At 35.7% G+C, this 17,283-nt stretch overlaps 1 protein-coding gene and 1 non-coding gene across 2 annotated transcripts in view; one reads left to right on the forward strand and one right to left on the reverse strand.

Moving 5' to 3' along the window:
• Positions 1-17,283, reverse strand: part of RSBN1L (round spermatid basic protein 1 like) — a 67,949-nt gene that overhangs the window by 35,029 nt on the left and 15,637 nt on the right. The window contains exon 2 of the mRNA XM_040472835.1: positions 192-302. Within this exon, the coding sequence (XP_040328769.1) occupies positions 192-302 (111 nt within the window). The remainder of the gene's footprint in view (positions 1-191; positions 303-17,283) is intronic.
• On the forward strand, positions 8,675-8,785 carry LOC121029050 (U6 spliceosomal RNA). The gene has a single exon (XR_005789557.1). It is a non-coding gene; the product is annotated as a U6 spliceosomal RNA (small nuclear RNA).

The following is a 17,283-nucleotide window of genomic DNA, read 5'->3' on the forward strand; positions in this document are numbered from 1 at the left end:
ATAAAGTATACTGAAGAAATATACTACTAACATTATGGATTAGAACTCCCTACTATTACAATAACTTTCCATATTCTAACCATTAAAGTTTGCTCTCAGCAAAATTTGGCAACAAACATTAAATCACTAAGTCTGAAAGTACAATGAGCAATATAATATAGTACAACTTACATCGCTAAATATAAACTTACTTTTCAGCAAAATCTTTATTTCTCCATTTTCTTTCTTGATCTCATTCATTACTTTATGCTTCTTTTTCTCTCTCTCTTTATCTCTCTCTTTAATTTTGTCTTTGATTTTATCTGAAAGACAAAACAAAGGAAATATTTAAAATCATTTTAAAATAAATAAATAAATAAAATCATTTTATAATTTTTCCCCATGAACCATAGTCCAATTTCTAAAGTTACAATATACCATGAAAAATCAGAATGAAAAACAATCATGGCTTTTGTTCTTCCTCTCAGGTTTGGGGGAAATAGATTTCTGAATTTCCTGTCATAAATTAACATGGAACACATAATATACACATCATATATTGTCAAAATTTATCATTATAAAGATTTGTAGAGATTCTAAAGAAAAATCTTCATTCTAAAGATTATTCTTCATTTAATTAATGTCAACCACAATATTAGACTACCTTCAAATCACTTAAAATAACTGCCTAATTGAGATAGTAAACTACAATGGAAAAAGTGCTAGCTTTGAGGTTGGCTATATCTGAATTAATACCTTAACAATGAAAAAACAATCACAGTTTCTTAAACTATAAAATGGTGGTTATTATCTTTCTCACAGGTTACTGTAAGGATTAAATAAATCAATTTATAAAATGGCTACCCAGAGCCTGGTTTATATAAGACTAAATGGAGTTCCCCTACCTTTGCTTGCATCTTTTAAAAAGGATATGACTGATCTGGCTAGCTGGTGATATTAGGATATTAAGATAAAAGGTATAGGGGTGCCTGGGTGGCTCGGTTGTTGAGCGTCCAACTTCAGCTCAGGTCTCGATCTTGCGGTTTGTGGGTTGGAGCCCCGCGTTGAGCTTTGGGCTGAGAGCTCAGAGCTGGAGCCTGCTTCAGATTCTGTGTCTCCCTCTCTCTCAGTCCCTCCCCCACTCTATCTCCCTCTCTCAAAAATAAACATTAAAAAAAAAAAATTTTTTTTAAATAAAAGGTGTAAGAACTCTAGGAATCATTGATCTGCATTCTAAAAATTTAAATTTGAGTTTGTAAGATTTATTGCCCTATTCTTGTTCAATCAAGCTCCAATGCCCCCAGCAAAAGAGAAGATCTAGAGAATTTTAAAATAGTGATGTAGTCTCTGTTCTCAAAATGCTTCCCATTGATTACAAAGTCATGATTGAAGCACATAAAATCTATAAAATATCTTCTAATGTAACAGAGATTATATAGTGTATATACACAGACTACAGAATTTTTTTTTAATTTTTTTTTTAACGTTTATTTATTTTTGAGACAGAGACAGAGCATGAACAGGGGACAGTCAGTGAGAGGGAGACACAGACTCTGAAACAGGCTCCAGGCTCTGAGCTGTCAGCACAGAGCCCGACACGGGGCTCGAACTCACGGACTGCAAGATCATGACCTGAGCTGAAGTCAGCCGCTTAACCGACTGAGCCACCCAGCCGCCCCCAGACTGCAGAATTTCTTAAAATCCCCCCTTACTGTCCTTTCTATAAATATTATTCTGAGGCCATAACCACCTTATGATTAGATTACCATCTATATCAGTACTGCCCAGTAGAAATATAATGCTTACCTGATATGTAAATTTGAGTTTTCTAGTAGTCACATTAGAAACAAAAACAGGTGAAACTAATTTTAATAATACATTTTATTTAGCTAATGAATCTAAAACATGGTCATTTCAAAATGAAACCAATATTAACAAATTACTGAGACATTTTACATTATTTTTTTTTTCCACAGTAAGACTTCGAAATCCAGTGTATATTTTATACTTAACGGCATATCTCAATTCAAAGTATTCAACAGCCACATGAGTGACACTAGTGACTACCACACTGAACAGCTCAGGTCTAGACTACTTAAACAGAAAATTCTTAGAAAAATAAATTAATGCACTTAACAATTTAAAACTTACATTCATTAATAAAAAAAAATTCAAATAGCATATTCTACCGATCAAACTTGACAAAGTGCTTTTGCAAAAATGATAATACTCAAAACAGAGGAGAGGACAGGTGATGGTAGAGCAAACGAAAACAGGGACTGACTTAACAAATATGCATTGCTGAGTGTAAGAAAAGGGTTAGGGAAATACAAGTAAGTAAGGTCCTCATCTGTTCACATATAACTTAAATTCTAGAAATACATTAAGCTGTTCTCACACTTCAGATTAGTTTACTTTTTGATGCTTAAAGTCCTTGAGATCCTGTCAATAGGCTGTCATCCAGCTATTAAGTGTTTACTCCAACTAGCTGGAGCTTAGACACATATATAAATTAATATTTCCTAAGTAAACATACATTTTTAATGAACTATTTATGCCTCATTTAAAAATCACAACTGAAGAAAATAATCTGTCTCTGCATTTATTTTCCCAATCATCCCTGTTAGTTTATTAACCTAAAAGTGTTATTTCAATAACTATTGAACTTTTAAAGTTTATTAAAGTATAATATACACACAGAGAAAAACATGTAAGTATACAGCTCAATTTTCACAAAAATGAACAGCACCTCAAGGATCCCCGTCTTCCCTTCCAGTACCCCTAAGAGTAACCAAGATCCTAACTGCTAACCACACAGATGGAAATAACTACAGAATTTTAATGGCATATATGTATACAAAGACTATGATATAATATAAACTTACCACAGTCACAAAATATAAATATTTTTCAGAATAAAATTAAACTAGCTTCTCAGAAAATAAAATTATAATATGGTTATGACCCAATTTTTTAGTAAACTTTATTTATATACTTATAAATATATTTATTTATAGACAGTATAGACTTTAAGAGCAGTTTTAGGTTCTCAGCAAAACTGAACAGCAAGTATATACAGATTTTCCATATAGAACTGCTACCCCTATACATCCCAATTTTTAAAAAATTATAATGTACACACATTCAAAAGACTGAAAAATAATAGTTCAAATTATTAAAAGCTATTATTTTTGGTGGCACCTGGGTGCCTCAGCGGGTTGAGTGTCTGCCTCTTGGGTTTCAGCTCAGCTCATGATCTCAAGGTTGGTAGGTTTGAGCCCCACTCCCTGCTCTGCGCTGACTGCCAGTGTGAAGCGTGCTTAGGATTCTCTCTGCCCCTCTCCCACTTGTGCTGTCTCTCTCCCTCTCTCAAAAATGAACAAACATTAAAAAATAAATAAAAAATAAAAAGGGTGGTAAAGGACTGAAGAAAAGCGATACAAACAGACCCATGATAAGAATTTGAACCCAGAAGCAAAAGGAATATAAGAATGGAGGAAAAGAGAAGGAATAAATGACTAAGCATTATCAAACTAGAACAAACTGTAAATTACAAAGTTGAAAAATAAACATTTGCTAAAGACATATACCATATGTAAAAGTTAAGATATAAAAAATAAAATTGATTAAAATAATTTCAAATAATATAAATGGGATTTTCAAACATATATTCAATTTATTGAATTACCAGTATATTTCAGATTTAATGCACCCAATATATTTCTATTGAGCACTTATGTGCAAGAGATAAAAAGAGTAATAGTGCTGTACTAAAGAATCTTACAATCAACGATATCAGTTGATATTGGTTGATTCTTACTGTTGGTACCACTATGGAAAACCAGTTCTTAAAACAAACGAACAAACAAACAAACAAAGACTGGTTCTTAAATAATAAAATCATTGTTTTCATCTTGTTATAAAATTTACTCGTCTCCACCAGTATTACAGTCATTATAATAATATAGAATGAAAACGCACACACACATAAACAAATATTAGGTGAATCGGTCCAGTATAAAGAAAGTAGAACTTATAAAAAGCATTGTTAGAGAATCCTTTTGAGAGATTTCTAATACGCCAACAATCCATTTATCTGGAATCTTCAGAATAAATTCACAGTTCCTACATAACAAAAGACTGCCACTGTTTTTTAATCATTCTAATAATTTTCAAAATTGTATTATACTTCCCTGCTTTCAAAAATCTAAGAAATATATAGTCTTTTCATTATGACAAAAATTTAAACTCTCACTATCACACTCATATTGATGAACTCAAAAACAAATCAAAACAAAATTTACCTGTTCAAAACTAAAAAACAGTATTTGAGTATCATTTAATTTTTATTGTCTTAGCTGTCATTTATCATTCCACATACAAGAGGTGACAGCTATAACTTCTGGCAGTCACCAATAGGCTCATTCTCATCTGCTCTGTCCTAAGAAATTAGACCAGGTCCATCAATACTATACTGTATACAACAGTATGCAGGTTCTCTATCTCTAGCCCTATTAAAACAAGTTTCACACTGTATTCTTTCTAGTTATAAACTTACCTTTCTCCTTATAATCAATCCTCCCCCACCAGTATATAGTTTATCCTTGAGAGTAGAAAAGACTCTACCTCAATAAATGGTTGTTTGATACACAAAACAGGTCCTGTGATATAGTAAATTACTGTTATTTTCTGAAGCACATTGTGACTTTCCTTTTATGCGCTCTACGTTGATCTTTATTAATTCTTCCTTCTTTTCCCAGCCATACCACAGCAAGGAAGGAAATTCTTAGCCCTTAAAGCCATCCAGGAGTAGTTCCTCAAATTTATTTCCCCTTCTAACTACCCTGGTTGTTTCTGACAAAAAATCCTGAGATTTATGAAGTTGCTCCTCCAAAAACATTAGGGTTCCACAATTTTTCTAAGTCTCAATAAAGGCTAATAATTTTCCCTGAAAGACAATGGGGTAATTTCTCTTTTATGTAGATCTCTTTTTACATGAAGAATTCTTACAATATAACATCTAAAAAACTAAGAAAAAGAAAGTAACAGTAGGAAAAGCATGTGACTCTCGATCTTGGGGTCATAAGTTTGAACCCCATGTTGAGTGTACAGATGAATAAAACAATAAAGAATTTTAAAAAGAAATAAAAAAATTTAATAAAAAAGAGAAAATAGAAAAAGGTGCAAAGGACATAAAAAAATTTCAACCTTACCAGTGTTCAAAGGAACACAAAACAATATAAAATTGTGGTGCCTGGGTGGCTCAGGCAGTTGAGTGTCCTCCCCTACTTGTGCTCTGTCTCTTAAAAATAAATAAACATTAAAAAATTTTTTGAATAAAAAATAAAATAAAAACACAGTAGCAAAGGGGTGCCTGTTTGGCCAGTCAGTGGAGCATATGACTCTTTGATCTCAGGGTTGGGAGTTTGAGTCCCATGTTGGGTGTAGAGATTACTTAAAAAATAAAATAAAATCTTAAGAAAAATACAATAGCAAAACTGAAAAGCTAAAAACATGAAGGTAAAGTTGGGATAATCTTCCAAAAAGAGAGCAACAAGACAAAGTGGAAAACAGCAGAAAAAAAAGGTTACCTGAAGGATCTCTTCAGGAGATCCAATATCAAATTAACTGAAATTTCAGAAAAGAAAAATAGAATTTTACAGGGAAGGAAAATATCAAAATGAATAAATGAGAAATTTTCAGAAAAAATGAGTCACCAAACTTTAAGGGATGAGCAAAGGGGCTCAGTTGGAAGAGCATGGAACTCGACCTCAGGGTCATGAGTTTGAGCCCCCTGCAGGGTGCAGAGATTACTTAAATTTAAAAAAAAAAAAAAAAGAGAGAGAGAGAGAGAGAGAGGAGAACAAAGAATGGAATTCACAGTGGTAGCCCCCCTCTCCACATACACACCAAGCACATCATCATGAAATTTTAGTTTCAAGAGAAGATCCTAAAAGCCTCCTGAGAAATTAAAAAAAAAAAACACAAAACAAAACCAGATCTCACATAAAAGATCAGATAACACTGTGGAACTCAACACAATAGTAGAAGGTAGAAAGCAACAGGACGACAAGTGCCTTCAGAATGCTGAATGAAAGTAATGTTTAACCGAGAACTATAGGATCTGTCAAACTATCAACCAAGAACAAAGGAAGACATGATCACACAAGCAAAAATTCAAACATTGTTACCACACACACCCCCTTTCTTAGGATGTGCTTAAGTAAATTAAGGAGTAAACAAAGAAGGAAAAGGAAAACGGCATGAGACCAAGGAAACAGGAGACCCACAACAGGAAGGCACACAAGAAAGTATCAGTATGAAAACTGTGTAGTTGGCTTAAACGATAACCAGTTCAGGTATAGAGCACTGCAGAAACCACCTCCAAGAATAAAAGGGAATTGCCAGATTATCTCTTACCACAGAACACAAAGAATAGGGCAGAAAATGAAGATGCCAATACATATAAATAGAACTTCCTGGACTTATAATGGGATTTCGTCCCAATAAACCCTTTCATTGTAAATTAAAAATACTGGGGTGTCGGTGGTTCACCAACCATGGTTCACAGTTAAGTGTCCGACTTTGGCCTCAGATCATGATCTCACAATTCATGGGTTTGAGCCTCACAGAGGGCTCTGTGCTGACAGCTCAGAACCTGGAACCTGCTTCAGATTCTGTACCTACCTCTCTCTCTTTGCCTGTACCCTGTTCCTGCTCTCTCACTCTTGCAAAAATAAATAAATGTTAAAAAAAAAAAGAAACATTTTTTTTCATTAAGTCAGAAATGCATTTAATACACCTAATTTAACAAACATGCTCAGAACCCTTACATTAGCCTACAGTTGGACAAAATCATCCAACACAAGGCCTATTTTATAATAAAGTGTTGGATATATCAAGTAATTTATTGAATATTTCACTGAAAGTGAAAAACACAATGGCTGTATGGAGACAGAATGGTTGTAAGCATATGGGTTGTTAACCCTCATGACTCCATGGTTGATGGGGAGTTCACCTCACTGCCACACCCAGCATCACCAGAGAGTACCCTACCACATATTGCTAGCCCTGGGAAAAGATCAAAATTCAAAAATATAGTTTTTACTGAATTATATCACTTTTGCACTATCATCTAGTCAAAAAATTCCAAGTCACTGTAAGTCAGGGACCAATATGTATGAAAAGAAAGGCCATTTTTAACTATTACGAAAATCCAGAAGGCCATACAGAAAAGGATCTCTGATTTGCATTGAACAGTATTTGCAAAGTCATAATAGGCACTATTATTGCACTTTAAGTTTTATGAAATTACTGGTTAGGAAAGAAGCTAGGTTATAAAAGTGCTAAATTCTTATTACCCTTAACAAGAATGAAATATAGTGTGTCTAAAACCGATCAGTCAAAAAATAAAAGGCACTATGAGCATTTTATTCAGAAATTTGGAATTAAACGATGAGAACTAAAAGAGTTAACAACTGGGGGTAGGGGTAGGGAATGCAAAGAGTTAGGGCCATTTCTCATTATAAACCTTTCAGTATTTAATTTTTAAAATTTTTATTTTTTGAGAAACAGCAAGAGCAGGGGATGGGCAGAGAGAGAGAGAGAGAGAGAGAGAGAATCTTAAGCAGCCTCCACACCTGCACAGAGCCCAATGTGGGGCTCGATCCCATAAACTGTGAAATCATGACCTCAGCAGAAATCAAGAGTTGAATACTTAACCAACTGAGCCACCAAAGCATCCCGATTTGATTTTTTAGATTAAATTTTATTTTTAAAATTTACAAAGTCATTGCCTTCCTTTCAAAAACCCATCTTCCCATTCAAGTTGTGAGAAAAACATCAGACAGATCCCAATTGAGGGACATTTTATAAAATGCCTGACCAGTACTCCTGAAACTATCAAGATAATCAAAAGCAAGAAAAATCTAAGCAATTGCTGTAGCCAAGAAGAGCCTAAATAGACATAATGACTAAATGTAACGTGGTATCTGGGTGGGATCCCTGAACAGAAAAAAAGACATTATGGGGGGCATCTGGTGGCTCAGTCAGTTTAGCATATGACTTCTGATTTTGGCTCAGGTCATGATCTCACAATTTATGAGATCTGGCCCTATGCCAGCTCTATGCTGACAGTACAGAGCCTGCTTGGGATTCTCTCTCTCCCTCTGCCCCTCACCCACTCACTCTTCCTCCCTCTCTCAAAAATAAACTTAAAAAATTTTTTCTTTAACATTTATTTATTTTTGAAAGACAGAGACAGTGCCAGTGGGGGAGGGGCAGAGAGAGGAGGAGACACAGAATCTGAACCAGGCTCCAGGCTCTGAGCTGTCAATGCAGGGCTCGGACCCACGAAATGCGAGATCATGACCTGAGCCAAAATCAAGAGTTAGACGCTTAACCAACTGAGCCACCCAGGTGCCCCAATAAACTTTTTTAAAAAAGGACATTGGGTAAAAACTAAGGAAACCTGAATAAAGTATATACTTTGGTTAATGATAATATATCAATATTCATTCATTAATTGTGACAAATGTATCATACAAATATAAAATTTCAAGAACAAGAGAAAGTGAGAAAATTTCAAGAGAAAATTTTTCTATAAATGTAAAGCTATTCCAAAATTGAAAGCTTAATAAAACTTATATTTATCTAAATTTATAAAGGAAAAACTTAATTGTAAGAAAGAAATATAGTGCTTGCTTGCCTCAGCAGCACATATACTAAAATTGGAATGATACAGAGAAGATTAGCATGGCCCCCAAGCAAGAATGACATGCAAATTCATGAAGCATTCCATATTTATGGGACAGACAGTGGCTGCACTTGTGGTGATCACAGCATATGTATAAACTGTCAAATCACTATTTTGTACACCTGAGGCCAAAGTGCCATTGTATGTCAACCATAGTCAAATACACAGACACACACAGGTTTGTGCATGAGGCTAATGTGACATAGTGTGTCAACTACACATGCATACATAACACAGACACATGCAGTTTGTGTGCATGTGTAGATAAATTTCACTCTAGGTAATGGACAGAGTTCCAAGACACTGTTAAATAAAAAGAGCAAGTTGCACAAAAGTGGTATAATATTTAGGTTTTGAAAATAGGCTACATATTCTTTTCTGTGCATGTATATATACACATGTACATATGTAAATGCACTGAAAAAAATCTGGAAGGAAGAACACAAAATACCTAACAGGTTTGCTCCTATGGAAGGAACAAAAGAACTTTAAAAAATTATTTATTTATTTATTTATTTATTTTGAGAGAGAGAGAGAGAGAGAGAGAGAATGCACGCATGCACAAGCGGGGGATGGCAGAAAGAAGAAGAGACAGAATCCGAAGTAGGCTCTGCATGGTGCAGAGCCTGATGCGGGGCTTGAACTCACAAACCGTGAGATCATGACGGGAGCTGAGATCAAGAGTCAGACGCTTAATCAACTAAGCCACCCAGGTGCTCCAAAAGGAACTCTTGATTCTTATTTTAGGTAATTCTAAATTATCTGAAATTTCTACAACAGAAAGGGATTCATATTTATACTTATGTAATTAAGTTGTTAGCATACATCTCTTTCCTGAAAGAAGAATTGATAATTTCATGTTTAGACAAATTTTTTTTAACTGGATTTACAGTTGAGCACCTGGGTGGCTCAGTCAGTTAAGCATCCAACTTTTTTTTTTTTAATTTTTTTTTTCAACGTTTATTTATTTTTGGGACAGAGAGAGACAGAGCATGAACGGGGGAGGAGCAGAGACAGAGGGAGACACAGAATCGGAAACAGGCTCCAGGCTCCGAGCCATCAGCCCAGAGCCCGACGCGGGGCTCGAACTCACGGACCGCGAGATCGTGACCTGGCTGAAGTCGGACGCTTAACCGACTGCGCCACCCAGGCGCCCCAAGCATCCAACTTTTTGACTCAGGTCCTGATCTCATGGCTTATGGGTTTGAGCCCTGTGTTGAGCTCTGTGCTGACAGCTCAGAGCCTGGATGGAGCCTGCTTTGCATTGTGTCTCCCTCTCTCTTTGTCCCTCCCCTGCTCGCATTCTGTGTCTCTTTCTTTCTCAAAAATAAATTAACATTAAAAAAAAAACTTTTTAAAAGATTTAGAATCACTCAAGGTGTATCAGAAGGAAAGAAATAAGAAAAAAAAAAACATTTCAAAATAAAAGAGTGACTATGTAACCTAACACACAAACACACATGAAAATAATGTTACTTTTTCCAAATTCCTTACTTCATTAAAATTGTTCAAGTGTATTTCTACTTCACTTTATATACATTATCTCAAGGTTATGTTATAGTTAACAAAAGGAACAAAAGGAGAAAATATGATGCAATTATACATCTATTCTGAATATGTATATATGCATGTACTACTTGTTAGATTTAATAGCTTTTAAGGAAAAGAGAGAAATCCCATAAATGACTCATTAAACCACAGAATTCTGTATAAAGGATCTTCATGTAGATTCATTAGATTTTTTTTTTAAAAGACGTTGTCAGAGGGGTGGCCTGGCTGGCTTACTCAGTAAACTCTTGATCTCAGGGTCTTGAGTTCAACTCCTCCCATGGGCATAGAGCTTACATTAACAAATAATAATTAAAAGTAAAAAACAGGGGCACCTGTGTGGCTCAGTCGGTTAAGCACCCGACTTCGGCTTCGGTCATGATCTCATGGTTTGGGAGTTTGAGCCCAGTGTCATGCTCTATGCTAATAGCGTAGCCTAGAGCCCACTCCAAGTTCTGTGTCTCCCTCTCTGTCCCCTTCCCGCTCACGCTCTCTCTCTCAAAAATAAACAAACATTAAAAAAGTAAATAAAATAGGGGCATTGGGTGGTTCAGGTAAGCATCCGACTTCAGCTCAGTTTAATGATCTTGTGGTCCCTGAGTTCGAGCCCTGCATCAGGCTCCGTGCTAACAGCTCAGAGCCTGAAGCCTGCTTCAGATTTTCTCTCTGTGTGTGTGTGTGTGTGTGTGTGTGTGTGTGTGTGTGTGTGTGTGTGTGTATGCCCCTCCCTCACTTGCACTCTTTCTCTCTCTCAAAATAAATAAATAAATAAATAAACAAACAAATAAATAAATAAAAATTAATAAAATAAAAAAATAAAGTCTCATAAAAATCCACACTACCTGTTTTTTTTTTTTTAATGTTTATTTATTTTTGAGACAAAGAGAGACAAAGCATGAACGAGGGAGGGTCAGAGAGAGAGAGGGAGACCCAGAATCTGAAGCAGGCTCCAGGCTCTGAGCTGTCAGCACAGAGCCCGACGCGGGGCTCGAACTCACGGACTGTGAGATCCTGACCTGAGCCGAAGTCGGCCGCTTAACCGACTAAGCCACCCAGGAGCCCCTCCACACTACCTGTTCTTAAGGAGTGTTGGTAGAATTTTCTACTGAAGACTTCAGTTACAATACATTCTTGTACCACAAACCTCAAATAGGCTTCACGCTATGAGTTTTTCCTGCTTTGGGTATGTGCCATGATTCACACTGTAATAATACAGTCTATGAAATCAGTTAGTTTGAACAACAACACTGATCTCCTTAAACACCTTCCCCAGACAGGAGTAAGTATAGCTAGGAACAGATCTGAAAATAAGCAATAAATAGAAGAAAAAGAGAAATAATACAGAATTTAAGTGGGGAAGTAGAAGGGAAGGTAACATTACAAAAATGGAAAGAAAAAGAAAAAGGATATAGTAAAAAAGGGAGCAATGCCTTCTCAGCCCTTTTTTCTTGGTCCTTACTGCAAAAGACATTACTAACCCCTTCTTCAAAACTCCTCCCTAAGTCTCAGTGGTACTGCACTATCCTGTCTACTCAGTAACTCACGATCCTATCATTAAAACTTGCACATTCTCATTAGGATCTACCTTGGGCATGCTTCTTTCTCTCTTCTTTTTCCACTGAAGAAAATGCATTCCTATGATTCAAACTATAACCATTAGGTAAATGAATCCTCAGACTAATATCTCAACTCAGCCTCTTGGCCAAGCTCTACCACTTATTTCCATAAGAAATATTTAACACCTTGGGGGGTGCCTGGGTGGCTCAGCAGGTTGAGCACTAGACTCTTGATTTCAGCTCAAGTCATGATCCCAGGGTCATGTGATCAAGCCCCACACTGGGCTTCATGCTAAGCATGGGGCCTGCTTGAGATTCTCTCCCTCTGCCCCTCTTCCCTGCTGGCGCTCACTCTCTCAAAATAAAAATAAAATAAAATAAAACTATTAAAAGAAAAAAAAGAAGTATTTAACAACTGGGGATGCCTGGCTGGTTCAGTTAGCAGAGCATGTGACTCTTAATCTCAAGGTTGTGAGTTAGATTGAGCCTTACACTGGGTAAAGAGATTACTTAAAAATGTTTTTAAATCTTAAAAAAAAAAAAAAAGAAATACTTAACATTAAAATTACCATCTTTCTCATATAAATAAAGTTCAAGCTCTCCTTTTAATTCCTTGTTTATGTTAATGGCACAACATCCTCCAACATCCAAATTCAAAAAATTCTCAAAAACCTTTATAATACTTCCTTAATGTTATAATATTATATACAATAACATATTATATATAATAACATATATATTATATATAATAACTTTCCCTAACATTAAATCACTTTCTCAGTTCAGTCTATTTTTCCATTGAAATATGTCTATCTTCCTTTCCCTTTCCATAACCATTACCATAACTGATTACTTATCTTTTGAAACAAGTGATCTTCCTACTTACAGTTTCTCTCTCCACCAATCCACTCAGCAGTGACCAAAAAATATTCCTTGAAAATATAGTTGATCATGTGACTCTCTTCTACTTTAAACAAATGAACAAAACCACCATACATAAAAAGAGAAAATTCCCACAGTATGCCATTCAAGAATCTACATATTCAAGACACATTTTAATTTCTTCCACTCTTCAACCACATGTATATCTACACAAGATTCCAGACTGATTCATTACTACAACTTACTCCAATATTTTTGTTAATACCATTTAGTTAGGATGCCTTTGCCCATCCCAATTCTTGTTGACCAAAATCCTACACATTCTGCAAGAATCTACCTGAAATTCAGCTTTTCATTAAGGACTCTTTGATCCCTTCAACTTGAAATGACCACTGCGTTCTTCTCCCTCTCTTATGATTTGAATTGTTTGTGTACCTTTTTTATCTGCTCTGTTGGATTATACACTCTTTCTTGGTTATTATATCTAATGTATCTTTGTTGTCTTCTATAGAACCCAGAATAGTATTTTGCACATAATTGATGCTAAAAATGAATGAGGACTCCAGAGGGCAAAAGAAAAAGGGTTAATATAAGTAGGAGCAAATTATTACCAATAATCATCTGAAACAGAGAAGACCCCCCCCCAAAAAAAGCAACACACAGAAACAGAAACAAGATGAGTAACAATACAAAGTGTCTCTTACATTGCAGCTAATAATCTTTCCAATTAAATTATAAATCTTGAAGGAAAGAAATACAAACAACTTTTCTCTCTGCATTCCCCTACACAATACCAAACATATGGCAGGCAGTAAGTGTTTGTTGAATCATTTAAGAAGCAGAGGACAAATTAGAGAAACTGTGATATAATTTAAGAAAGTAAATGCTTTTATCAGTATTTTATATGACTCTAAAAATAAGTAATAAAAAATAGAGCTCTGACAAAAATCAATAAGATAGTGTTGAAGCAGGACAGTTACCAGAAAGTCTTCCACAAAATTAGTTTTTTTCATAAGAAAAAATTAAAGATTTCACTTATTCTCCTCATTTTATAGAGAATAAAAGTCAGGGCTCAGAGCAGATAAGATGTTCTCATGCACAGAGACTAAGTGGCAGAACTAGGAAAACTCCCAAACAGGTCCAATAGGAGTTAAAAGCTCCTATTACTACACTATAGGAAAGAAAACCAAAAACATATAATAATTCTTTGGCCACAAATGTTTCATTGAATTTAGCTAATTGTAGATAGTTCCTAACTTAAACCTGCACATGGAAGCAGCACCACTTCTACCTCTTCTGCACTACATCTTCATAAGGATATAGTAACATTATAGGGGAAGGAATAACATAGAAATGGGTTTCAGAAACTTGGAAGGCAAAGAAGAAAACCTTCCTTTCCAATTAAAGGATGGCTGAGATGTGACAGGCATGAGGCAGATGGTATTTAAAATACCTGATGCCTCCTCTGGAGTTGTCTGCTCATCCATAGTGAGGGGAAAATGCTAAAAGAGTGAAAGGTCTTCATGGACCTAATTGTAAAAACTGCTACATGTTATGCACCCTGAGATGTGAAAGACTTGTGCAGTTCCAGTAAGTAAGAACCGAAGGACTTGGGAACTGCTAACCTGTGAGAGGGCTGCAAGCTTCTGCTGCTTGTACTTGCAAATCAGGGGCTTCTGCTCACTGAGCTCTGATGACCCTTTCTCTTCTAGTGTTCCCCAATTCTGTGCTTCTATTTTCTTATGAAGGGGAAAAAACTTAGTATAATGACTCATACAGCAACAATGTCCTATATTTTGTACAGTAATGCAAAAAATGTTTCTGCCTGAACATATTATGAGGAAGTTCAGATTGTACAATACTTATCTCTTACTATTCAGGGAAAGGCAGGCTGCTTTGGCTAACATATTGAGACCAAAAAAACAAGGAAGAGAATGTTGAAAATGATATAGTTTAAGACAGCTGTGTATTAAGAAACTCTAAATGTACTGTAATATGTTGGAAATAACTCAGGCTTTGTAATTAGACATATTTAATTTCCAGTTCTGCCACTCACTGACACAAATTACTTACTAATTACGTTGTGCCTCAGTATTCTCAATTGTTAAAGATCACAGCACTTACCTTTTTAGACTTTTTATGAGGATTAAAGGCAACATATGCATTATTTCCAACTATCCCCAGTTTATATTGCAGGCACTTGACAAAAGTAGCTATCATCATTAAATATATAGATTATTAGGAAAGCATTTAGTAATATGCATACACTGACAAAATAATAATAGTATAGTAATAGTATAGTAATAATCAAAGAATACAATCCCTAAAAGGAGAACAAAAAAATTAATATAGATGTACCTACATGAAAGCCAAACCAGGCATAACATGAAACAGTGGTCTGGGCTCCTTCTTGTACCATAATTAAAAATTTCAGGTCAGGTTTTCTTCACTAATCTACCAGGAAGACCTATTTCTAAAACAGAAGTAAATACTTCCTCTCCTCTCTATATATTATAAAAGAAAGATATAAAGTAGTGAGACATTATATTTGGTATCTAGATTATAAATTAAATCACTGTATTCATTGAATTTTATACTACAGCTGTCATATAAAATGTGACCCACATACAACCAGGGGCATTCTAGACCTCTAAGTCAACATTACACAATTACTTTATTTAATTAAAACTATATTCTATAATGCAAACAGTAAACTATATAGTTCTTTTTGGATAATGATAACAGCATATATGGGAATCATTGCTTTTATTATATATGCTTATGTTTTTTCATGCAACCAATTAAAGTTCTAAATTTTAAAAAGTTATGGGGCACCTGGGTGGCTCAGTCAGTTGAGCGTCAGACTCTTGACTTGGGCTCAGGTCATGATCTACAGTCGTGAAATAGAGCCCCATGTCAGGCTCGATACTGGGCATGGAGCCTACTCAAGATTTTCTTTCCTTTTCTTTCTGTTCTTTCTTTCTCCCCCCCCCCCCCCCCCCTCTGCCACTTGTGGATGCATGCACGCACACGTTCTCTCTCAAAAATAAGAGTGAAGAGCTAAAGATGTTTAGCAATATATAATGTCAGAGCTACAAAGAGAATCAAATATCTAGAAATTATTTTCTTCTTTGTTTTATGACATTGTATAGGTGTTTTCCTATCCAATTCTATGAATGTTACACTTCAAATAAAGCTCTCCACCTAAATTCCTTCATCTCTTTACTGAAATCCTACCACACTATCCTTCAAAGATTCGCTCAAAAATCCCGTCCTCCCTGCCTACCTGCACTTCCACCAGTACTACCTCTACTTTCTATTTGTCTTGTGGTATTCAACTTACTGCACTAATAATTACTTTTTCTAGTATCCTGCTAGATTAAGGTACTTGAAGGCAGAAGCTTTATATTGTTGATTTTGTCATTTTATTAAAACCTACCACAGCACCTAAGCACTAAAAATATTTGTCAAGCTGAATAGTTATACCGTGCTAATAGAGATCTCAGATTTCAAAGACAAACACAATGCTTGAAGTACCACAAAGAGTACCATAACTTCCTGAGTATTACTAAGTATCATACTGTAATTCAACTGTTCCTGATTATGAAGAATTGGTAGCCTTTCACTATTATATAATTACATACCCAACTACTAAGTGTATGTAGAAAACCCAAAAGCTTTCTTATATACCAGTAACAATCTGGAAGAAACTCCCCAAAATAAAATAAAATGCCAGATGAAAACTCATAATCTGTATTAAAAATCAGTACACTTTATGGAGACATATAAGAATACAAGGGTAGGTCAGGGTACCTGGGTGGTGGAGTTGATTAAGCATCTGACTTTGGCTCAGGTCATAATCTCACGGTTTGTGAGTTTGGGCCCCGCATTGGACTCTGTGCTGACAGTTCAGAGCCTGGAGCCTGCTTCAGATTCTGGGTCTCCCTCGCTCTCTGCCCCTCCCCCACTCACACCTCTATCTCTCTCACTCAGAGATAAATATTAAAAGAAAAAAAAAAGGATATAAGGGTAGGTAAAGACATACATGTAACTTTTTAAATTTTTTTTTTTTTAATATTTATTTTTGAGAGACAGAGTGTGAGCCCGGGAGGGACAGAGAGGAGTCACAAATCTGAAGCAGGCTCCAGGCTCCAAGCTGTCAGCACAGAGCTTGACACGGGGCTTGAACTCCTAAGCCCTGAGATCATGACCCGAGCCGAAGTCAGATGCTCAAAATGACTGAGCCACCCAGGTGCCCCCCTTTTTTTATTTTAAACGTTTATTTTTGAGTGACAGAGCATGAGTAGGAAAGGGGCAGAGAGAGAGAGGGAGGCATAGAATCCAAAGCAGGCTCCAGGCTGAGTTATCAGCACAGAGCCCAACACAGGGCTCGAAGTCATGAACCACGAGATCATGACCTGAGCCGAAGGTGGATGCTTAACCAACTGAGCCACCTAGGTGCCCCAAAACATACATGTAACTTTTGAATATAAAGAAAATTCTGTAATTAAAATCTGCCCTTAATTTAATCAACAAATTTAATGAAACACCCTAAGTGATTAG

Source organism: Herpailurus yagouaroundi, unplaced genomic scaffold (assembly GCF_014898765.1).
Source record: "Herpailurus yagouaroundi ecotype Mexico unplaced genomic scaffold, PumYag 100, whole genome shotgun sequence".
Classification (NCBI taxonomy): Eukaryota; Metazoa; Chordata; class Mammalia; order Carnivora; family Felidae; genus Herpailurus; species Herpailurus yagouaroundi.